A 24,871-nucleotide genomic window follows, 5' to 3' on the forward strand; every position below is an offset into this window, starting at 1 on the left:
ATAACAATGTATAATTTGTACTTTCTAAACCGTATAAAATTGTGATTATTTTGGAAATACGTGCAACTTTTAACGCGCATGCGCAAAGTAAGGTCCTCGAGAAAGACAAACCTATTGAACGTTTCATAATTGCAATAAAGGAGGTTTGAAAATGGCATGTCGTGATGTTGGTGACATATTTTTTAATGCTAGACTTATGGCGTTAATTTATTCACGTATGTATATATGATCTAGCCTAGATCATCTAGGCTAATAATGGACAAATAAAAATAATACCGTATGATCGAGAAAAAACGGCGTCAGCGATGGCTATGAAATGAAGATCGCTGTCATTTTATATGTAAATTTATATGGGAAATGTTATCGATCGCCATTTCCCAGCCAACTGGACGCCATTTTTTTTCGATCATACGGTACTATAATGCCGGGTTCAGACCAAGCAGACAAAACAGAAACATTCATGTTTTACGACAAAGTTGTGACAAATCCAATACATTTCTGCGACATATTTTGTCTCATTTTTGTTTTGTTTCAAAATTCGGAGACTTTTCAATGCCCCGTCTCGAGTCGGTAAAGATCAAAGTGTCTATGTTTTGTTCGTATATTTTGCGACAAGTTGTCGGCGCAGTGTGTATGGCGTGTGCTGCCATCAGTAGGAGACCAGTCAAATCACACATCGTTAATAAAACTCATTCGCAATAACTAAACTTTTGACTTTTTTGTACTTTTGTTGTTGCGGTGTGGACAATTTGTCTCAAGTTTGTCTTGTCAGAAGTCTCCATTTTTTTGTGACAAGTTTGTCTTGTTTTTCTCTCAAAATCGTGTTTATTTTTTGTCACCTTGGTCTGGAAACGGCATAACTTATTTTCTAAGTTTTACGAAATAGAGTTTACTTATCGCTAACGGTGGTACCTTTATTGTTTGTTTTCAGTACGGCAACCAGCGAGTTCCTACGGCCACCTCGCCCTCGAACGCGAGCAGCGCCAGCAGCCATACGGGCGGCAGCCAGAGCGGGGGCGGCGGCGCGGGCGCCATGCAGACGGGGGCGGCCAACGCCGCCAACTCGGCCTCGTCCAACGGCTCGGCCCAGAGCCACCCGGGCGGCGGTACCGGCGCGGAGCAGCTCAGCAAGACTAATCTGTACATCAGGGGGCTGAACCCGGGCACCACCGACAAGGACCTCGTTAACATGTGCCAACAGTAAGTATCTTCTGTTTTAGTAGTTTCTTTTTATGACCTCTATCTTCATCCACTCCCATCGGTCTCTCCTATCCTTTTTCATGTCCCCCTGTTTTGTGCTGTATTTAATCACCGTTGACTTGCCACTTCCCTAAGCCCACGGCCACACAGAAAGCGTCTTTTGCTTTTTTGCGTGTGAAGCGCTTTTGCGATTTTACCGTTTGAAGCTTTTATTTCGATTTGTATCCATTAAAAACACGCAAAAGAAGTGACAGGTGTGCAGTTTCTATCAGGATGTCAATTAGTAACGCCGCAAGCGCGTGGATTCCCAGCCCGTTCAACAATCAATCCTGTGAGAAAGATACAGGCGAGACCGGCGTGGTTAGCGTTGAAGAGACGAAGATAAAGATATGCTCGGATCGATCGTTGAACGGGTTGGGGCATATATTCGGCGGCAAACACAATCTATTGCTAGTGTCAGTGGTGTGTGTAAAAATAATAATTATTATTTGCTATTTATTATCTGAATTTTAGTTTATTTGTGTATAGATTTTTTATGTTGTAGTTTTGTGGTTACTTGTGTGTTATAATTATCAGGGGCGCCGACTGCGTGGGTGCTCGGGTGCTCAAGCACCCACGAAAGAAAATTAGTGGGTGCGGAGCACCCACGAACATCTGCATCAAAATATACATACATAGCATCAAAACTAAGCATCAAAACATAGCATCAAAACTAAGATGTCTTAAAGTTGCTAAACTGAGCAACTTTAAGACACTCGCTTCTCATCCAGCCCAATTCCCAATTCCAAACGTTAATTTCAGTAGTTCTAAGGAAGTTTCCTCGTTCATTCTTAGGTAGTTAAACCAATCCTGTTTTTCCACTGTTAAATCAGCAAGCAAATTAACATGGCAACACTTATTTCTTTTAAGTAACCGTTGTTTTTCTGCTTTTTTCTTATTGCATAAGCGAATAAAATCCAAGACAGATGTGTATTTCGGGAGGCCATTTTTACTTAGAAAAAATTTGCCGAAGTGAGTCCGTAACTCAGTTCATTATAGATAAAACTGTACTATAAAATTGCGTGTGTGTGCGACAGGCAGTAACACAGGTTAAAATGCGCAGACTGGCCTGCACAGTCTGCTTGTGTTTAATAATAACAATAAATAATAAACAGAAATTCTAAAAAATAAACAGAAATTCTAAAAAATAAACGGAAATTCTAAAAAATTATCAGGAATTCTAAGAAATAAACGGAAATTCTAAAAAATAAACGGAAATTCAAAAAATAAACAGATATTCTAAAACTAACAACAAACGAATTTATATTTGATTTATTAGTTTTATTAATGGTAAATTATCGTCAGATTCGTCAGAATCAGAATCAATTGATACTGTTTCTGGCAAAGTTTTTGGTACATTTGAATTGTCCCAGATCCAATCAATATTATCTTTTTTGCTTTTTTCTTTCTGATTGTTGAGTTTTATTTTTTTATAAATATCATGATATATATCAAGGTAATAAATATCATGATATATATCAATGATATATATCATTGATATATATCATGCCGACCCTGGCTCTGGTCAGTGTGCGCGTACCTTTAGACTGGTTCCAGATTTTTGAAAACAGTTTTAATGTTATGCTGGCTATTCGCTATTTCTTTCTGTTACTAGTTACTATACGTTTTATTTCTGTTTCAGATACGGTACAATTATTTCTACCAAAGCTATTTTAGACAAGAATACCAATAAATGCAAGGGTAAGTTTATTTCTTGATTAGAAATATTAATAAACTCCCCGGCATATAATTCCGCCACCCTAAAGCTTTGACTATGTTTGATGTTTCATAACTTTTGAATCTGTAATCCGATTTTTATGGAAAGTTTTTTTTTATCCAAAATGCCCGACTCATTTTTTCCAAGGGTATTTTGAATTTATTGCAAAAAACAACGTTTTGATTTACCCCGGTATAAACCCACTTAACCGAAGAATATAAGCCATTAAAATAATAAAAAATAATGCCAATAAATGTTTCTTCACACTGATACCAAAATCATAAAAATCAGATTACAAAATAAAAAGTTATGAAACATCTAACTTAGTCAAATTTTTAGGGTGGCGGATTTTTTTTGCCGGGGAGTATAGATATCTAATAGTACATAAAGTCTGTTCAACGAGTCAGGGAAGTTTTCGACAGATTACGTGAAAAAAATGACAGAGAATAAAATTTGTCTGTAAATTAAAATGGCTCTCATCTATCTTCTCGTTGGTCAGACTAGTTTTTACTGATCGCTGTTTCATTTTTTATCATGTATACGTAATAGGGTGTCCGGTATTTACAAAGTTGATCATTTCTCTCACGACGCCCTCTAAATTAGTTTGTCTAAAAATGAAAAATCGGTAAAAAACTTTTAAGTTAAACGGTTTTATCTTATGTGCACTGAAAACAAGAAAATAATAATAACAATTAGGTATTTTGAACTTCTAGTTCAGAAATATTTTAGTACTAGGCAGAATAGCTTTTAGGCATATTAGACTAAAATAAAAACGTGGGGCCCATTAACTATTGCTGTAATACTTTCTTCTATACTAAGTGTGGATTGCATCGACTTACTATAATCGTAACTGGAGATTTTGACAATCAATAACCAGCCGTGGCGGCTTCACCAGCGAACGCCGAGCTCATGATCTACCAAAGTATAAAGATATGCTTTGCCATAGGTAGGATTTCAGAGGGGCCCCACGTTTTTATTTTAGTCTAATATGCCTAAAAGCTATTCTGCCTAGTACTAAAATATTTCTGAACTAGAAGTTCAAAATACCTAATTGTTATTATTATTTTCTAGTTTTCAGTGCACATAAGATAAAACCGTTTAACTTAAAAGTTTTTTTACCGATTTTTTATTTTCTAGTTTTTAGTATTTAACGGAAATGCCTACCGAATATTCCTCATTCTATTTAGTTCATTTAGTGCATCATTATTACATGGTTTTTTACCTAATAATTTATTACAATCTAATTCCTCAATACATAGCCCTTCCAGAGACTTGACTCGACTTAGAGCCACGTATGCTTGCCCTTCCTCAAACAATTTTGAGCCCAAATACACTACTGCATGGTCGACTGTGCTGCCCTGCATTTTATGGACGGTGGATGCCCATGACAAAATTAAGGGTAACATCCTTCTTTCAGTCGTACCATAATTGAATTTTGCTGGAAACTGTATGGCTTTCGGGTGTATAACGTGTATGCCGTCTCTGCCAAAGTCAATCCAAACTGATGGTACATCTGTTTCGTACATTTGGGTTCAACGGAACTGAGGCCAAACAATTTCTGTAATGTGGCCTATAGCACCATTTACCAATCCTTTTGTAACGTCAATGTTACCGCAACGTTTTCACAAATTCATCACCTATTTTTTTTTTATCTGTCCTTCTAACGTCACACAATCTTGGACACAACTGTTCTGGACACGACTGTTCTGAACACGTACTCATGCCCTCACCTAATACGCCATTTTGTAACGACGTCCATCTTGGATTCTAAATTTTGTCATAATCACAGTATTCTACTAGTGTAGCCCTTTCATTTGATACCCATATTGAGGGGGTTGTGGAAAAATATGAAATCCGCCATTTTGTACCGGCGGCCATCTTAGATTTACAATGTTATTGATATTACTATATTGTATTGTCATCGGAACTAAAGGTGTGTACCAAATTTCAGATCTTATAATTAATTAATATAAAAAATTGAAATTTAATTATAATTAAATTTCAATTTCTAATTTTGACCCAAACAAATAAATAAATACCGTACGGGTCGAGCTAAATAAAACCGTTTAAAAGTAACAGACCATTGTAAACCCTTAATATTCACAATAAAGCAATAAACCTTGCCCCAAAGACTATTCATTTCCCATTTCAATTACATGGGAATTTACCACTTTTTGCAAATATTTTTTTTCTGTCGATCTTGTTCTCTCGCAGCCATGACAATTACATATTCGTGTACAGAACTGAACACTCTACAAAAAAGGTCCCTTACAATTCCACGATAAACCTACTCCTTCAAAAGTTATTCATGGTTAAAGTTAACCACTTGGTAAATTCCTAAATTCTTCAACTTTTTTGACAAAATTATGATTATTTTTGAAAAATTTAATCTACTACTGTAAAAATATACTATTCGGATGGTTTTTAGGTTGGGAATTAAGAAATCTTTAAGTCTAATGAAGTTTAAATCATTTAAGTATAGCTGATTTATTTGAATAAATATTGTTTATTAAAATTATATATATATAAACATTTTAGTCATGTTTCATGGCTAATGTTATTGTAGGTTTGCTCAATAATTCCATTCTTCTTTTGTATTACAGTCCCCACGATAACATCTTTTGTTTGTTAAACATTGTTTATATATAATTTTAATAAATGATTTAAATGGTTTAAACTTTATTAGACTTGAAGATTTCTTAATTCCCAACCGTAACACCATCGGAATGGTATATTTTTTGTAATACACAGTAATATATTAAATTTTTCAAAAATAATAATTATAATTTTGTCAAAAAAGTTAGAGAATTTCGGGGAACTAGTGGGTAAATGAATTTGTAGATATAGTACGACTCTTTTTGAAACTTTAGTTTCGGAGATATAAATTTAATCGGACCTTTTAAAAAAATTAATTTTATTTTTCAGAAACTATTTGGGACAGAGTTGACCAAAAATGTTTTTTATATCTACTAGTAGGTAAATGAATTTGTAGATATACTATAACTTTTTTTGAAGCTTTAGTTTCGGAGATATAAATTTAATCGGACCTTTTAAAAAAAATAATTTTATTTTTCAAGAACTATTTGAGACAGAGTTTACCAAAAATGCTTTTTATATCTACTAGTGGGTAAATGAATTTGTAGATATACTACGACTTTTCTTGGAACTTTAGTTTCGGAGATATAAATTTAATCGGACCTTTTTAAGAAAATTAATTTTATTTTTCAGAAAGTATTTGAGACAGAGTTTACCAAAAATGCTTTTTATATCTACTAGTGGGTAAATGAATTTGTAGATATAGTACAACTGTTTTTGAAACTAGTTTCGGAGATATAAATTTAATCGGACCTTTTAAAAAAATTAATTTTATTTTTCAGGAACTATTTAAGACAGAGTTTACCAAAATTGTTTTTTATATCTACTAGTAGGTAAATGAATTTGTAGATATTCTATAACTTTTTTTGAAGCTTTAGTTTCGGAGATATAAATTTAATCGGACCTTTTTAAGAAAATTAATTTTATTTTTCAGAAAGTATTTGAGACAGAGTTTACCAAAAATGCTTTTTATATCTACTAGTGGGTAAATGAATTTGTAGATATAGTACAACTGTTTTTGAAACTAGTTTCGGAGATATAAATTTAATCGGACCTTTTAAAAAAATTAATTTTATTTTTCAGGAACTATTTAAGACACAGTTTACCAAAAATGTTTTTTATATCTACTAGTGGGTAAATGAATTTGTAGGTATAGTACGACTCTTTTTGAAACTAGTTTCGGAGATATAAATTGAATCGGACCTTTTAAAAAAATTAATTTTATTTTTCAGAAACTATTTGAGACAGAGTTGACCAAAAATGTTTTTTTATATCTACTAGTGGGTAAATGAATTTGTAGATATACTATGACTTTTTTTGAAGCTTTAGTTTTTGAGTAGGTTTATCGAAAAATTGTAAGAGACCTTTTTTGCAGAGCGTTCACTTCTGTAGAATATGTGACTGTCATGGCTACAAGAGAACAAGATCGAGAGAGAAAAATTATTTGCAAAAAGTGGCAAATTCCCAAAAAAATGGGACAAAAAAATTTCCAAAGAAAATGGGAAATGAATCGTCTTTGGGGCAAGGTTTATTGTCAATATTAAGGGTTTACAATGGTCTGTTATTTTTTTTAGACATTAAACTAAAAATTTAGAGGGCGTCGTGAGAGAAATTATCAACTTTGTAAATAACGGACCCCCTAATACGTAATGTTATGGTGGCTAATATTTAAAATGTATTTTCCTTAGGATATGGATTTGTTGATTTTGATAATCCAACAGCGGCAGAAGGTGCGGTCAAGGGACTGACTGCTCGTAACATTCAGGCTCAAATGGCTAAAGTGGGTATCTGGTACCGTCCTCGTAGACACAACACTGTACGTTTGCATGAAGTAATACTTAGCTTTATCTTAGAACTCTGTCACAGTCTTTACACCTCTTACGTATCAACATACTCGGCGATGATACACTTTTTTTCACTTATAATACTTAAATAATGGTACTGCTCTTTAGATTTAAGTCATTCTGATAATTGATTGCCATATTTTTCATGTTTTTTTTTTGTCAAACGATCCAAAATGGCTATGAAATAGTTGGCTACTCTGATTTTGCCCATTTTGTTGGCAATAAGTTTAAGAAATTTGTATATTTACCAGCTGTTATCACTGGCGTCAAGACAAACCAAAAAGTAAATGATATTATTATTTTTAAATGATGAAGTGAATTAAGTATTTTAAATAAATAAAGAAATATAGGTTAGGTTAAGTGCTCATAATAAATTTATATAATAATAAAACTCATATTAAGCATACCGTGCTGGCAACTCTTACTTTTGGATCGGTATTTACATGTGTGGAAGTAAATCGCATAGGGATCTTATTAAGTGGGAGTGAGAGAAATGCGACGGTGTGCTGTTGCGGCGTTGCCACATTTCTTCGGTAGGCCTTTCCCTATCAAGTAAAGTAAAATCACGATCGCAAACCGACGCATAGCACACGGTAACTCAAGAACCACTTTAGATATTGAAACTTTTTTATTTTGAAGTTCGGATAAGACGATTAAATAAAGAAAAAATTCGATAGGCTTGTTTTTTATTATGTTGAATTTGTAGATTTCAAATTGTAATCTATGGATTGCAATATGTAATCCATAAATTACATTGTGTAATCCATAAATTACATTGAGTAATCCATAAATTACATTGTGTAATCCATCGATTACAATGTTTATATGTGGCTTACACGATGTAATTTATATATTACATACTATAATACATGGATTACACTTTACAATTCATAGATTACAATTTGTAATACATGGACTACAAAAATTTTTGTAGTTTTCATAATATAATCCATGGATGACACTATAATTTATGGATTACAAAAACGGTGTGATGTTGCGGCGTTGTCACATTTCTTCGGTACACCTTTCCCTATCAAGTAAAGTAAAATCACGATCGCAAACCGGCGCATACCACGCGGTAACTCGAGAACCACTTTAGATATTGAAACTTTTTTTTATTTTGAAGTTTGGATCTTTTATAAGATGTTTAAATAAAGAAAAATTCGATAGGCTTGTTTTTTTTCCATTCGAAAATAAAAAAAAACATCCATTTACTTTTAGTGCATAGCAATTTCAATCATGCAACTTTTATTTATAAAGATTTTCACATACTCTCTGCGAAAAAAATATAGTAGAACTATTAAGAAAGTGTTTTTTAAAAAAAAAGTACAATCAGTTCTAATGGATTTCGAGATATCGATTTTTGAATTCAGAGTTCTAATAGCGCGATCACTGTCGAACACCATCTCAATTCCACTTATTTTTACCAAAAATACAAATGTTTCTAACTTGCACTTAAAAATTTACAAGCTATAGGGAAAATTACAAGGACTCGTTAATAAATAAACAAATAAAGTATCACGAGACGTAATTAAATCGTGAAGCTGAACGCATGATGTACATAGAATTTTAGTACTGAGGTACTGATTGGATCGACCGCGACGAATGTGCTATATCCCCTTCCACGTCTCTTAGCAATGTGCGCAGTTTCTCGGTTTATTTCATACGTTTGGCAACGTTTTAACTGTTCTCTCTTTGTTCAGTGCATTATAAACGCATTGTACTTTTCTTACATACGGAAATCTCGACCCAAGACTAAATTTTGCCAGTCCTTAGTATACCATAAACTATTTTAATAAATATAAAAGGCAAAATCCACCTTTATAATATGGGCTTATAATATTGTTCCATCTTTTTTTTTACTTCTTGGTTAAGATTAAATTAAGAAAGTATTCGATTAGCGGAACGCCAAGCAGTCGATTTTGGTATTCTTGTTGCCGCGCGAATCGTTTCCTGGATACGCGTTGAGCACATAGTGGCAGCATCGCAATTTCTCAGGTATCTAATAGTTTAGTAATAGTCAAATATAAATAAAATTATGAAAAATGTCAATGTTACGTGAATTTTATAACCTATTGTTGAGTTATGTCAACCTATTTTTCTATGGATGTCATTATTCTTATTACACGAGGGAAATGTTGTAGATTCCTTTCAGCATTTTCGATGTTTTGAACAATATTTATAGCTGCCAAGTCGTAAATTATCAATTACTTATTGAGGAATTGATAGAAGAAGAAATGGTTTTCACTAGAAAGCAAGAGAACGCACAAAATCACAATTTTTACTGACAGTTCGACAAGCAAAACGACTCTTTAGGGTAACTGTTTTCAAATCGCTTAACGTCTTTACCCATTGCGGCAAATGAGAATACCTAAATCGGTAGTTAAATGCGCACTAAGCGAAGATTAACGTCATATACGCTGAGCGTCTAAAAACGCTTAGCGTTTTCTAAGTTAAGGAATTCGGGCCCTGTATTATATAATAAAAATTTCCTTTGCCGATTACGTTCAATTTCTTCTAACCTTATTTTGAATGCCGTGGCGAAATGAAACTATTATTATAAAAGCATACATTTTCTATTTAAAATTGTATCACCCCTTTTTATATAAATGTTTGAAATTATTTTTATAGGTTGTTTAATATACGTATTGAATCGATAAAACCTTCTCGACAGACAAAGACAAACGTTCTCTAGTAAAACGTGACAACAGAGTGCTGTAACAGAGTTAAAATAACACTTAACAAAGTTGAATTTAGTGTTACCAGTGTAAGTTAACATTTGAACACGTACAGTGTAGGTATTTAACATTGCATTCTACTTGTTTGCCGACGATAATATCTTGTAGCAACACTAGGTTTGACTTGTTTGTATATTATGTTTTCCATATAATTTGTAGACTGAATTTGTGATGTGCTATGGCATAGATGCATGAATTTTTAGATGAATTTATTTCAGTATGGGGGTAATTGGTGGATATACAGATTCTCTAATGGCCAGATGATAAATTAGCTATTTAATTTATTTCAAAATTCAAAAAATTTTAAATCACTATCCATTAAAATGGATTGATTATATTATGTTGAATTCGTAGATTACAAATTGTAATCTATGGATATGTAATCCATAAATTACATTGTGTAATTTATAAATTACATTGTGTAATCCATAAATTACATTATGTAATCCATAAATTACATTATGTAATCCATAAATTACATTATGTAATCCATAAATTACATTGTGTAATCCATAAATTACATTGTGTGATCCATGGATTACAATATTTATATTTATATATTACATACTATAATACATGGATTACACTTTATAATTCACAGACTGCAATATGTGGATTACACAAGTTTTTGTGGTTTTCATAATATAATCCATGGATGACACTATAATTTATGGATTACATTTTGTAATCCATGAAAAAACCCATAAATTATACAGAGATGATCGGATATCAAATGTAATGTAATTTCTGGATAGTTATATCCATTTAAATATAATAATAATCATTTAGAAACATTTTGTAAGAATATACGGTAATCAAATTTATCAAGAGAAATATCAATAAAAATAATATTTTACCTAGCTTTTTATTCGATGTCCGAATCTCTAGTGTATAATCACTAAGAATCAAAATTCTAAATATAGTTCAGTGGAATCTGTTGATGCGCCATATTCCTATAATAAAAGTTTTAATTTGATTGTGTTTATAATTGTATATTTTTTGTTTTTATTTCGAATCGTATCTCAATCAGGTTTAAACTTTTTGAAATATAAATTCAGTTAAAATATATAGATATGTAAAAAATGAATATGCCAAGACAAGCTTACTTGCGATAAAATAACAACATTAGAAATGCAACAAAACACAAACAACAAAATTAAACTTACCAAGATTATGCTCAGTAAAAGAAAATTTTTTTTGATTTTTTTTTCTTTTAATTGGAATTGTTAATGTTGTTTTTTAACTTACATAAAGACTTATTTAGATTTTTAGTGTGTTATTATTACTAAATTAATACGTTGTAATCGAAAAACAAAAAAATCGTAGTCTAGTAGACATATTAACATACTTTTTGTCAATTTGTGTTATACAGGATACAGGATGTTACCATAACTGGATAGAGTGAAAAATTTGAGGTAGTGGTTGCTTTCTTAAAAGAAAATTTTTTATGTATGATTTTTTTTGATTTGCCGTTTCCGTAAAAACTTATTTTAAATAGTTTTTTCTTCGTTTTTTTTGTGTATTTTTTGGCTTTCAACGACTGGAAAAGATACACTTCCCAAAACGTTAAGCATTTTTTTGTCCGTTAGCTAAATTTGTTTTTTTAGTAACCTAACCTAACCTAACGAAAAAAGTGAAAAAGGTCAAATTAAGAAAAAAATATATAGAGTGGCGCACCTCATTCACCTAGATTGATTATACGAAAACGGAAAGATATAGAAACAAAATATTTTATGGGTATATGTGGGAAGGCAATGTGCACAATTTAAAATTATTTTGAAATATACAGGGTGTTTCAGAACTTTGTTTTTTTATTTAATTTTTAGATTTTTGGGCCCAAAAAAAGGCATTTATTATAAGGATTAAATATGTTTAAATTCTTTAGTTTTTGAGATATTTAAAGATATTTCAGTTTTCATGCTACAATATAATAGATTATTAACACCCTGTACATTACTTTTCAGAATTCATTCTTATGCTGAGTTTAAAGGTAGAGAAATAAACTTTACTGAAAAATTGTATTTCTTCCTTAAATTTATACAGGGCTATGAAAAGTTGCTGATCTATTTTAAGGATATATTTTAGCCACACCCTGTATTTTTAAAATAAATCGAAGCAGATTCAAATGCTCTTTCAAACTATATTAGGCTTTCCTATACCTGTCTAGCTCAGATTTTGAATAAAAAGCGATTTTTAAATAAAATTGCAATCAAGATGGCTGGTGTGTGTCGCCGTGGCAATCTTCTAGTGACAGTAACTATTTTCAAAGTCGACGTTAGTTTATGGACATTATTATTTATAATTTATAATAGTTTACTTAAATTTACCTGCAATAGTATAATAAGTAAGTATTCATTATTTTATCAAGAAAATAAAGCAGTATCTGCTCGCGGAACGAATAGATACGTTACTAGTGATTTTATTTTATGAGGATAATTGCTTCTTAGCCTAAAGGGCTTATGCTTATAGATACCCAAATAGGAATCTTCCTGATAAGCGTTCTTTTGAAAAACTACTTGTCCTATTTCGCAGAGCTGGTAGTGTGGTTTATAAGAAAACTATTATGCAGAAACCTGTCGTTGGAAGTGAAGAAAATGAATTTGCCGTAATTGGCTCTTTTATAGAAAATCCATATATCTACAAGTCATCGTAAAATAAATCAAAGAACTACTTCGTTTTTCTTGATAGGATAATAAATACATATTTAATAAATATTATTTATTTAACTATTGTAGCTAAATAAAATAAAGTCCATAAACTAATTTCGATTTTGAAAATAGCTACTGTCACTAGAAACTCGCCATGACGACACTAGGCCCTCTTGGTTGCCATTTTATTGAAAAATTGCTCTGTATTTAAAATCTGAACTAGAAATCACGAAGTTTTTATGTAAAATAAATTCTTAAAATAGATCAGAAATTGTTGATACCCCTGTATAAATTTAAGGAAGCAATAACATTTTTCTGTTAAGTTTATTTCTCTACCTTTAAAATCAACACAAGAATTAATTCTGAAAAGTAATGTACAGGGTGTTAGAATTTAGAATAAGTGGGAGGGGGGTTAATCCCTGCGACCTTAGAGATCTATTGTGTCCCACTTTCTTGAGTTATAACTCATCATACAGTCCCAGGACTTCCTACGAGACACGTGTCCCTCACAGTCGAGGAGCTACGACCCAGGCCGGGTAGACGAAACGGTAGCTTGTGTCGTCTGTTGGGTTTAGAGGTAGGAGGTAGGCTCCCGACCCTTGGAGGAGGTGGTAGCTTGTATGCCACTTGCGGAGGATGGCCTCACGCAAGTGTCAGCCACCTCTCCTGTAGTTCTCTTTGGGTTTGGCCCCTTGGAACTTTCATTATTACTGTTCCCAGTGTCGCTAGGGGGTTTCTCCACAGCTTCACCGGTGATGTTTTTATTACTATTATTACCAGATCTCATAGTGTGCCTATGAGTCGCTAGGGACAGTCGGTCCACTTCTACAGAGCCCCGCATGTAGAAGAAAGGGGTAAAATACAATGGGGTGCCCCCCGGTGCCCCAGGGTTGAAGCTGTCCGTAGCCCCGCCCGGTATCGTTATATGTCTTGGTGCAATTCCCTGGCCACGACACTACAGTCAGGGACAAGACGATGAGTGAGATGCTTCTTAGACCAAGCCAAGTGCTAGAGGGAATTCCCCCCAGCACCTGACCAGGAGCTTCCCCACCAACGACAAGGTCTTGCATCTCTTAGGGGAAGTACACAGGGTGTTAATAATTTATTCTATTGTAGCATGCAGATTTAAATATCTTTAAATATCTCAAAAACCAAAGATTTTAAACATATTTAACCCTTATAATAAATGCCTTTTTTTGGGCCCAAGAATCCAAAATGAAATAAAATACCGGGTGTTCCATAAAAAAAAGATTACTTTGGTATGGATTTTAGTTCTGAAACACCCTGTATATTTCAAAATAATTTTAAATTGTGCACATTGCCTTCCCACATATACCCATCAAATATTTTGTTTCTATATCTTTCCAATTATAATCAACCTAGGCGAATGAGAAGAATAAAAAGGCAAATACATCTCGAATTTCTTCACACTTATTCATTTACATGCTGTATAATGTACTGGGCATAATGATTTTAGTGTATATGGCTGTACAGTAACAAAACAAGCATTGCATGTTGTATAAAAATTGAAATACCGTATTGGTAATGATGATAGTGCATTTAATTCTGTACAAATATGATTGGATGACGGCACCGACTAACCAAATTACTTATAAAACTATTTTCTCGTTTTGTAGTAACATATTGTTGTGTTATAAAACAATCTACGTATTTTTTAAACTTCTTTTTCATCACTTTCTCTCTTCAAAATTTCAGAAATAAACTATTTTATTCAATAAAGTTACCATTTCTAAAATCGATTTATTTTATTTTATTTTTGAAGGTTTTATATATAACATTTTGTCTTTATGTTGTTAGCAACAAGAGCAGGATCCGACAAACTTGTATATAGCGAATTTGCCTCAAACTTTTAAGGAAGCTGATCTGGACAATTTACTGTCCAAGTACGGACAAGTTATATCAACTAGAATACTTCGTGATTCTCAAGGTGAGTAGTAGTATAACCTCTGAGAAATGCTGTGATATACAGGGTGGTGTAAATTCTATTCGGCAACATATTCTGCAGATAAAAATAAGAAAAAAAGTTCGTATGTTAATCGCAAAACAATTTCCGATGCACGTGATCAACTTTGAGTGACAAGCGATGGCGACAGCGCTGCCAGATGGTGATGGATTTATGAGATGAATCTTAATTTAAGAGTGACAAACAATATATTTATTATATCATTTTTTAAAGATTTTTACGTTTTATTTTTAATTTAATAACTAATATTTTGGTAATTAATTGATTTATTTGTTTTATAGCTTATTTTACTTATTACATATTAGCAAAAACTAGTCCATTATGAAGATTATTCTTAGCGTTATTATGGGTTATTTATTTATTTATTGATGTACTTTGTCACGCGTTTTGGCCTTAGCTCGGCTCTTTTAAATTAAAAAAAAAGAAAAAAAAATTTAGAAAAGAAGTAAAAAAAATACGAAGAAGAAAAAAATATTATTAAGTTAGCGATTAAGAAAAATAAATATTTATGGAATTTGCAGGGGTCTAGTCGCGAACAAATTTATGCCCTAGCTCAGAAAATTCGGAGAGTAGGGGCGGGTTAAGAGCGCCACTGACTTTAGACGGAAAAAAAGTCAGAAATCCCCCAAGGTGTATTTAGGGCCTTACAAGTTCCACAAATACATAAATAAAAAAAAAGTAAATAAATAAACAAAAAAAAGTCAAGATCTTAGAGAATTATGTAGACATAGGGTCAAAGGAAAAATATAAAAAAATAATGCAAACTGATTAGTTTCAGTACCCTCTATTGAAATATAAAAGGAAAATATAGGCAACAGTAAATAGAAAATACCAAATAGCAAATAGTAAATTAAATAAATCAATAAAAAAAATTGTGCACCAAGAAAAATATATCTCACAATACGCAAGTAGCAAAATTACGTAAATACCTAGGTACCCTTCGTGATCACGTAAGATTTACAAAATAAAATATATATGTATATATCAGCGCAACTAAATTCAGCTAATATATCAAATTAATCAACAAATTAATAAATCAAATAAATAATACTAAACCAATTCACTAATAATAATAATTAATAATATAATTATTAAATAAATAAATCAAAATAATCAACTAATAATTATGAATTCATCAGTTCAAGAAATTTAGATATCGATAAAAAAAATGAATAGATTTAAATTTTAAATAGAGACCAAAAGAAACTGTGTCAGCTGTATTAAATTTACAAAAAAAAATTAAAGGGAAAAAAAATGAAATACTATTTTATCAACAGAATTAAGTATGTGAAAATTTATTCTAATTAAATTATAATGTTAAAAAAAAATTATCTACGTTCAGTATTCGTACGCACCAATGAAATTCAAATCGTAAGATAGGGAAAAAATTAAAAATTGAATTGTACGATACCAAATAGTTGAAAATCTTCTAAATCAAATCAATCTTGGGCAGACACCGTCGGCTGTCAACTGTCGACCGTCGACTGTCAACTCCTCCAGAAAAGTAAAATGGATACAGCGAAAAAAACTGCTCCAACAAAAAAACTGGCTCAGAGAGAAGTCTTCAACACAGAAGAAAAACTTCTTCGGCCCAGACAAAAAAAACTTCTTCGGTCCAGACAAAAAACTCTTCGGCTCCGACGAAAAAAAACCCTGCTAACTCAGGGTTTTCTACGAATCCTCAGGTGATTAATATTATTTCTTCCCCTGGATGGAATGGGGTGCTCAATAAAAAAAAAGGCGGGCTGCTTGGTTGACCCACGTCAGCTTTTTGAGGTGAAAATCCCGTCACCGGTAAACCGTAGCACCGTCCAAAAAAACAAAAGGTAAGATAGGATGCTGCAGTAATTTTTGAGGCACACTCGAAAATCCCCACAAGGGTAAAAATCAAAAACTTGACAAAAATGACCGAGAGGCCTCTGTACCTCACACTAGCTGAACATAAAGTGACCAAACCAAGGTAGTTCCAAGAAAAACGAAAACCTTTTTTGCAACAAAGAAATAGCCAGATAAAAACACGAGCCCTTGATAAAATATGGATTGCCAACCATGAGCTGAATAAAGACATGAAGAAAAAGTTATATATTAAAGGAAAATAAAGTTAATATCAATAATTTATATAATTAATAGAATAAATAAAGTTAACGAGATTAATGAAAGTTATATAGAAATTTGCTTATCAAAACATTCAAAAATTAATAAATAACAACAATCTAGAGATATTGCGCATGACTCACTTGCCGGATCGATACGATATTTTTAAGACAATTATGCTTAGAAAATTCTACCTAAAAATTAAAATAGAGCAACATAAATTTAATGAGTTTAACTAAGTGACAATAGGCTCAATAATTACTGTTGATTAAATAAAATACAAAAATATATAATCAATTTATTAAAGTATATTTTGGGTTGCCTAATAGTTAATGTTAATAAAAATATAAATAAATATTTGACAGTTCAATTCAAAAATTTCTAACCTACGTATTTAGCATGGTACAAAGAATACAAGGTATGATCGATAGCGGCTCCAATTTCGTTCAGTTCGCGCATACCACCTGTGACGTCACTAGGAAAATGAGGAATAAATAAAAAATAAAGAAAGTTGACAGGAGATCTGCATTTTTTGGGGTTATGGTTAAGAATTGCTTATTTTTAAAACTGTTTAGTTCGTTTAATTTAATAATTACTAAAACCAGCAGTTCCAAAAAAATATATTTAAAAATAATAATTATCTATTAACATGGATTTGGACTTTGGACCATAATAGGTAAGAATACTAAATTTATTTCTATATTCGGTACCTATAAAATTGTTTATTAGGTTTTTAATTTGCGATGTTTATGGTAAATAATTTTCATGTTCATTGCATCTGATTTCACATGAGGACAGAGATGAGGATATATATGAAAAAGTAACCACAAGAGGAATTGTTACATCATTTAAAAAATGTTGGGAATTTTATTGTTTCCCATCGAAAAGTAGAAAATGCCAATGCTACAAGACCAATTAATAATGTATTGTAATTGTGATAGAAGTAATTCCAAGGGTGAAGTTTATTATAATTAGTGGAAGTAATTCTATGGGTGAAGTTTATTATAATTAGTAACCTGTGCTTCTTTTTATATTTAGATGTTTCAGGTTTTGAGAATAAATCGGTTGAACGAAACCCAAAATTTAAAGGAAGTATTTGCATACCCAGAATATGCCCATCAAGGATTATATAGCTCAAATTTCCTTTAATGGTAGGCAATTATTCAATGCAAATTAACTTTTTAAGTGACTGAAATATTAAATAGTTTACAATATGGTATATCATTAAAAATATATTACTTTTTAGGTACAATTAGGGCCCGATACATTTCAAAAGTAGAATATTATTTTATATTAAATGAGGTATTGTACCAATAATCAATTTATATTAATACCGGAGATTAAAAAATAACAGAATAAATAGTTCTTTTTTTTATACTATAAAATAAACTATAGAATACAACAGTATTTAAAAAATAAATAAAAGTTATGTCCCGGCCGAGATTCGAACTCCGGTCTCTCGCTTCCTAGCCCGACTCCTTACGCACTGCTCCACAGTAACTTGCTTAGCGATAATTCAATGACGGTATATAAACAAAAAAACAGGTTTATAACAATAACTTGACGATTTGAACTGGCGCGCGGAGCGTGCTGACCAATAGCGCCTGTTATCACCTGTAACGTAGCGACCAACCTGCGCAATATCATACCTTGTATTCTTTGTACCATGCGTATTTAGTATATAAACAGAATTAACGGCGGAAAGAATTATTTTATCTATTTCGGCTAAAATAAATATTAAATTGTATTAAATCAAACTAGTTTTGTGCTGCAAAAAAAAATGTTATTAAGTGTGAAATATGTTTAGTTAAAAATAAGGATGGAATAATTACTTTTGTTAACATGTAAGTACGATTTATTTATTCTTGGTTTACTGAATTGAACTGATCGATATTTCAGACTAATAATAATATCAATTAGCGTTAAATTATTAAAGAAAAGAAACAAAATAGTTTAGTGAAATTTTGGCACGTTACAACATTTTACAACGCCATAAGTGGTAATAACAAGAATGCGCTATTAATGCGCAGACTAATAATCACAGAATTTAATAAAAACTAACGTAGAAATATCTTTGAAAGTGATGTACTGTGCTTATCAATCAAACTTACTTCTTTGACTGCAGTCAAGGGTAATAAAGGACCTTTATTGGCACGTTCTCGTTCAAAATAGTTTATCAGGGAAGCTACAAGCTCTTTGCTTCGACTATTTAAATGCTTCGGCATATTTTCAACACACGGTTTCAAGAAATGCAACACAAAAACTCAAAATTTTGTTCTTAAAAGAACTGTTTCTGCTTAAAAGTGCAATTTTTAAAACAAGACTATGAAAATAGGCAATAAAACGAGAATTACAAAGATTCAAAAGCAACACGATATTATACAAAATAATGACTGACATTAGGATAATTGTCAAATAATAAATGACAACCTTGCTGAAAACGGCGCAATGTGACCAACAAGCGATAATAAAATTCAGTTTAAACCTTTGAATAAGAAGACTAAGGAAGGAGCATATCAAAAATCTTAGGTCCACCGCGATGGGCCTCAAATATGGCCGACTTAAATTCCGGTTTATCAGTGCCGTTCTAATTTTATTTAAAAAATGTAAAACTATGATGTAGGGTAGACGTGGGGTAGACTCAATATTTTTTTTTTATTTTACGTTGTGAATAAATGTTGGTAGTTATTAAAATTGTTATAAAAATATAAAATTCTAATAAAAATAGATAAGTAGTTATAATAATTATTTATAACCATAAACATCCGATACGCTACTGAAGCAGGTAAGTCAAATTGACGTATCTAAATTCTTTAACATCTAATCTTTGACAAGTAGTAAGCAAAAATGCAAGAAAAAATATATAATTAGTTGATTTAAGTGAATTTCATAAATGATTGGTTTACTACACGTATGTATATTATAGAGTCACTTACCAGCGAAAAGTTGTTCCATTATTTCACTCGATTTTTGCCGAGATCTACCGCATGCTACACAACCAACTATTTTAGAGTCTTTTTCAATAAATCGCGATAGTGTCACTGTTAATTTAAGTTCTGCCACAACTTCCATCTAGATTTACTACCTTTATACAACTATCAGTAGTAGAATAAATAATAAATAACATAAAATGAGCTCTGTAAAGACTGACAAATCCACAAAATTTCAAATCAAATTGAAATGTGTCAAATGAATCGTCAAATAGAACTGTCAAGGATCTCCACCCTAGAGTCCTTTTTCGGCCCACCATGCATGAATACATGGATAGCATTATGCTCCTTCCTTAGTTTAAACTAATTTTTGCAGCTTTAATCTATATAAAATATCTCTTACCATATCTGTTATCATTTGCTCTATAAAGTAAAATGAAGAGCTGCTCGGTATCTTAAATTACACAACAAATTTAAACATTTTGGCCAATTTTTTATTTAGTCAGGTTTATAGATATTAGTGTCAATGTCGATATGATTAATAACGTGCATCGGGGAAAATGTTTTGCGATTTTTTTTTAACTATTGTATTAAAAAAAATATGTAGTTGGCGCCCCCTTCAAGTAAGGGTCATATTGACATCAAAATCAAATCATGTCTAAAACACCAAGACATCAATTTTCATCCAAGATTGACATTAGTTCAGAAATGATTTGGAAAAAATCAAAATAAAATTGAAACTTCTACACCCTGTATCTTCGAAACGAAGCATTTTAGGACATACATTTATACGATCTTTTTTACTTATTTTTTGCATAGCATACGCTGTCGAAGTTTCCTAAATACAATTCGGACACGACCCTGTATATAAAATAATTAAAACTACTGAATTTAGTCACTTTTTATAACAACTCTATCTTTCTAGGCATATCTAAAGGTGTCGGATTTGCTCGCATGGAATCCAAAGAGAAGTGCGAACAAATAATTCAGATATTCAATAATCAGATGTTGAGCAACTCAAAGGATCCCTTGTTAGTGAAATTTGCCGATGGAGGCAACAAAAAGAAGAATTTGTATAATAAAGTAAGTTTTATCATTACACGACTCTTAACTTAATATAGTTGTATCAATTTTGGAAGACGTTTAACCTTCAAAAAGAGATAGAATCTCATTCTAAAATCATGTAACGAATACAGATTTGGTCATTCTAAATAATAGCTGAGATACGCTAATGGAAAATTCATAGATGTTATAAAGAGACAAAAAGTACTGACTGTGTCTAACAATATTCGAATCTTCTATACGGTATTGCCCATAGACTTAAAATAGAGACTACACTATTTACATCTAAACGCGGTCAAACAATCATTTTTGTACACATGTTTACTTCTGGGTACACTCGACCGCAGCCGACCAAACCTTCCTCGTCCAGCCTATGTTGTCACGTCTTTAATATTATCAATATTTGTTTACTTATTATATACATATATTGAGATATTAATACTGCATTTTAATAAAGTAGGTTTTAATATTCCATAGATGTATTAAATAGTCCTTATACTACTTAATTATAAGTCGAATACTACGTAAAAAGGATAAATCCTTTACAATATGGCAACACCGATTAGAGGCGAGATCGCCTATTTATTCTTCTATTATTTTGTAGTACGCGTCGCACGTGTGTAGTAAAGCATTGTTGCGGCTACTTCCCTCTGGCTGTATTATCGCATTTTCTTAGTTTGCAGTCCTTAAAATGTTTATTTTATTTACTTTTTGTATTCAAGAACTATAAAATATGGTTCGCCAGTGCCAAATTTGCAAGAAATTTAACTTAAATAATCCATTTAAGCACAGAATATCTAGCTACGCAACAAAAGCCTCGTTACATGTATAAAATTGTAGGTAGCAAAAGGAGACAGGCTTTAAAAGTCTGTCTCCAAATCAGATATTTTGATGTGCTAGTTTCGCTACTACATAATAGAGGGCAATAAATTTAAAAGAAAACAGTTTTCTACAAACGAAATTTAAAAGAATTTTGTGCAGTGTTGCTAATGTGTAATTCATATCGTAATACTTCCTGATAAAGCCTACCTTCAAATTTGCTACATCATTTAAACATATTAAAATAGATCAGAGCTGTTTTTTTCAGTTTGCCATGTTAGTTGGAATTAAATCTTATGAGCTAAATTACAATCACTTCCTGACGTTTGATTGTATAATTGAATCCTGAATTTTCATTGTAATTCGGCGACAATATAATAAGTATTGTTCTACTATTATGATACCACTTCCTGACGTTCGATTGTGTTCATACCAAGTTCATATTGTATAATCGGAAAAAACGGCGTTAGCGATAGCTATGAAATTAATATCACTGTCATTTTATATGTAAATTTATATGGCAAACGATCGTCCTTCTCCAGCCAACTGGACGCCGTTTTTTTCAGAAGCATATCAAGTGATACCATAATATAGTACTATATTACAATACATGGCGTTCGATTGGGCTTAAACTTGGTATACTATATCTTCAGTGACATTGTAATATTATGGTACCAGGTAGCATATAAAGTGGTACCTTCTATAGTACCATATTTGATGACATAGCAATATTAGGTACATGGCGGCAATAGGGCTTAAACTTGGTATACTACGTATTTTCGGTGACATTGTAATATGATGGTACTATGATGCATATCATCTAATACCATGGTACCATAATATAGTACCATATTATGTACATGGCGTTCGATTGGGCTTAAATTTGGGATACTACGTATCTTCGGTGATATTGTAATATTATGGTACCATGGAGCATAATAAGAGGTACCATAATATAGTACCATATTACGATACCATTTCCTGGCGTTCGATTGGACTTAAACTTGTTATACTACGTATCTTCGGTTACATTGTAATATGATGGTACTATGATGCATATAAAGTGGTACCTTAATATAGTACCATATTTCAATACCATTTCCTGGCGTTCGATTGAGCTCATATTTGATATATACTTGCGTATTTTTGATGACATTGCATTATTATGGTACCATGAAGCATATCAACTGGTACCAAATATAGTACTATATTACGTACATGGCGTTCGATTGGGCTTAAACTTCATATTATTATATTATACTACGTATTTTCGGTGACATTGTAATATGATGGTACTATGATGCATATAAAGCGGTACCTTAATATAGCACCATATTACGATACCATTTCCTGGCGTTCGATTGGGCTTAAACTTGGTATACTACGTATCTTCGGTTACATTGTAATATGATTGTACTATGATATATATAAAGTGGTACCTTAATATAGTACCATATTACGATACCATTTCATGGCGTTCGATTGTTCTTAAATTTGGTATATTACGGATCTTCTGTGACATTGCAATATTATGGTACCTTAAAGCATATCAAGTGGTACCATAATATAGTACACTATTATGATATAATTTCCTGGAGTTCGATTGGGCCCAAATTTGGTATACTTGCGTTTCTTTATAAAGATTTCTTTAATTAATAATTTTAATTTATTTTACGAATTTTAATTTATTGTTCGATGTCGTGACAGCAACTTTTATGCCGAACTAATATATTATTAATTGTACCTGTGTCACTTTTTAAAATCTACCTAGATCTATATAAATAACGTGGCAAACGGAAGAAATTTGTTATTATAGTATATTTTAGTGAGTTAACACTTTTTGTACTGCATTTTAATAAATTATTTCCATTATTATTAAACTTATATTTCATTACTAACGTTCCAGCATTAATAAATATCACTATCAATCGCCCTGTATATTATTAATTTTAAAGGTAATTAAAAGGTATTTTCTTAGTTAACATTATAAGGTATAGTGTATATTAAAAATGTATATGTTTTGTAATAATATACTTAAAACTATTTTAATAGCCAAAGGAATAATTAATATAAGTGTATCTGACAAGAAAAGAAGAATAGAAAGAAACACATACTGCATTATACACAATAAAAGAATGGGATGCCAATTCAAGTCTTTTGAATCTGGCAACTGTGCATATTTAGCCGAGCTATAAGGCCGTCGACGAGCCGTCGATCCAAAACCGAAAGTTCAAAATTTCTAATTATATTCTGATTATGATATTGTCGCGCCATCTAGTATTCTATTTGTGCAATTTTAGCTCTTTCATTTCAAGTATTTTTCTGTTGCGTAGCTAGATATTCTGTGATTTAAGTCTCGAAACGAATTTCGACCGGTAGGCAACTCTCAATTTACCAATTGGGAGACAGTGGCGTTGTTGTAGAAAGGCGCTTATTTAGATAATATTTTAGTAAAATGTAAAATCTGAATTTTTTCTATTACATAATCATTTATAAAGGTTTTTATAACAAAATCATAATTATAACCCTGTTATTATACATAATAGATTAATTATATTCAGCGTCAGTTAAAAATATATTCTGGTTTATTCTAAACCTATCTTCAGAATCTAAAACAATATACAAGAATTTTATTGATATTACATTATGAAACAATATTTTTTAATATACCGGGTGCATCTCAAAAGTGGCTTACCCCCTATGACTTTTTTATTTTTTCAGATAAAAAAACAGATTTGTATGTTAGTATATGACATAAATTAGGATGGATTGGACGTATTCAATTGTTTTTGGTCTCTTCCTGTTTCACCGGAAATTACTACAACTTTTGATTTTTAAATGGCACCCTCGGTATATTGCTACTTTATTCGATAGAAAATGACACTCTGTATAGAATGACATATCATATGTCAACTTTTGACATTGCCGGTTAAAAACAAATCGTATTTTAAATTTCAATCCAGGGTGCCACGGCGGTGTTAAACACTAAGTTTTAATCAAGGAGCCTTGGAAAAATAGTTTTGATCGTCTAATGTCTTTCGTGTCTTGTCTATGCCGGTTAAAAGATGCACAAATCGTATTTTTAATCATATGTCATTTTTTTCAAATGGAACAAAGGTGACTCATTAGCATATTTGGAAAAAGCATTTTTTTATGAATATATTGATACTTGGTATTTCGAGTCAAATTGTCGTTATGAAC

At 31.7% G+C, this 24,871-nt stretch overlaps 1 protein-coding gene across 6 annotated transcripts in view; it reads left to right on the forward strand.

Annotated features, from left to right (window-relative positions):
• The window catches only part of LOC115878225 (protein alan shepard), a 225,268-nt gene that overhangs the window by 195,032 nt on the left and 5,365 nt on the right, over positions 1–24,871 (forward strand). For 5 of the 6 annotated variants that reach the window (XM_030894650.1, XM_030894646.1, XM_030894647.1 and 2 more), the window contains exons 4-8: positions 932–1,200; positions 2,882–2,940; positions 7,240–7,367; positions 14,600–14,729; positions 20,715–20,872. In XM_030894650.1, coding sequence (XP_030750510.1) covers positions 932–1,200; positions 2,882–2,940; positions 7,240–7,367; positions 14,600–14,729; positions 20,715–20,872 — 744 coding nt within the window. The remainder of the gene's footprint in view (positions 1–931; positions 1,201–2,881; positions 2,941–7,239; positions 7,368–14,599; positions 14,730–20,714; positions 20,873–24,871) is intronic. The other variant, XM_030894648.1, reaches the window with a different exon arrangement.

The sequence above is a fragment of the Sitophilus oryzae genome, unplaced genomic scaffold (assembly GCF_002938485.1).
Source record: "Sitophilus oryzae breed Bouriz unplaced genomic scaffold, Soryzae_2.0 scaffold_1502_pilon_pilon, whole genome shotgun sequence".
NCBI lineage: Eukaryota > Metazoa > Arthropoda > Insecta > Coleoptera > Curculionidae > Sitophilus > Sitophilus oryzae.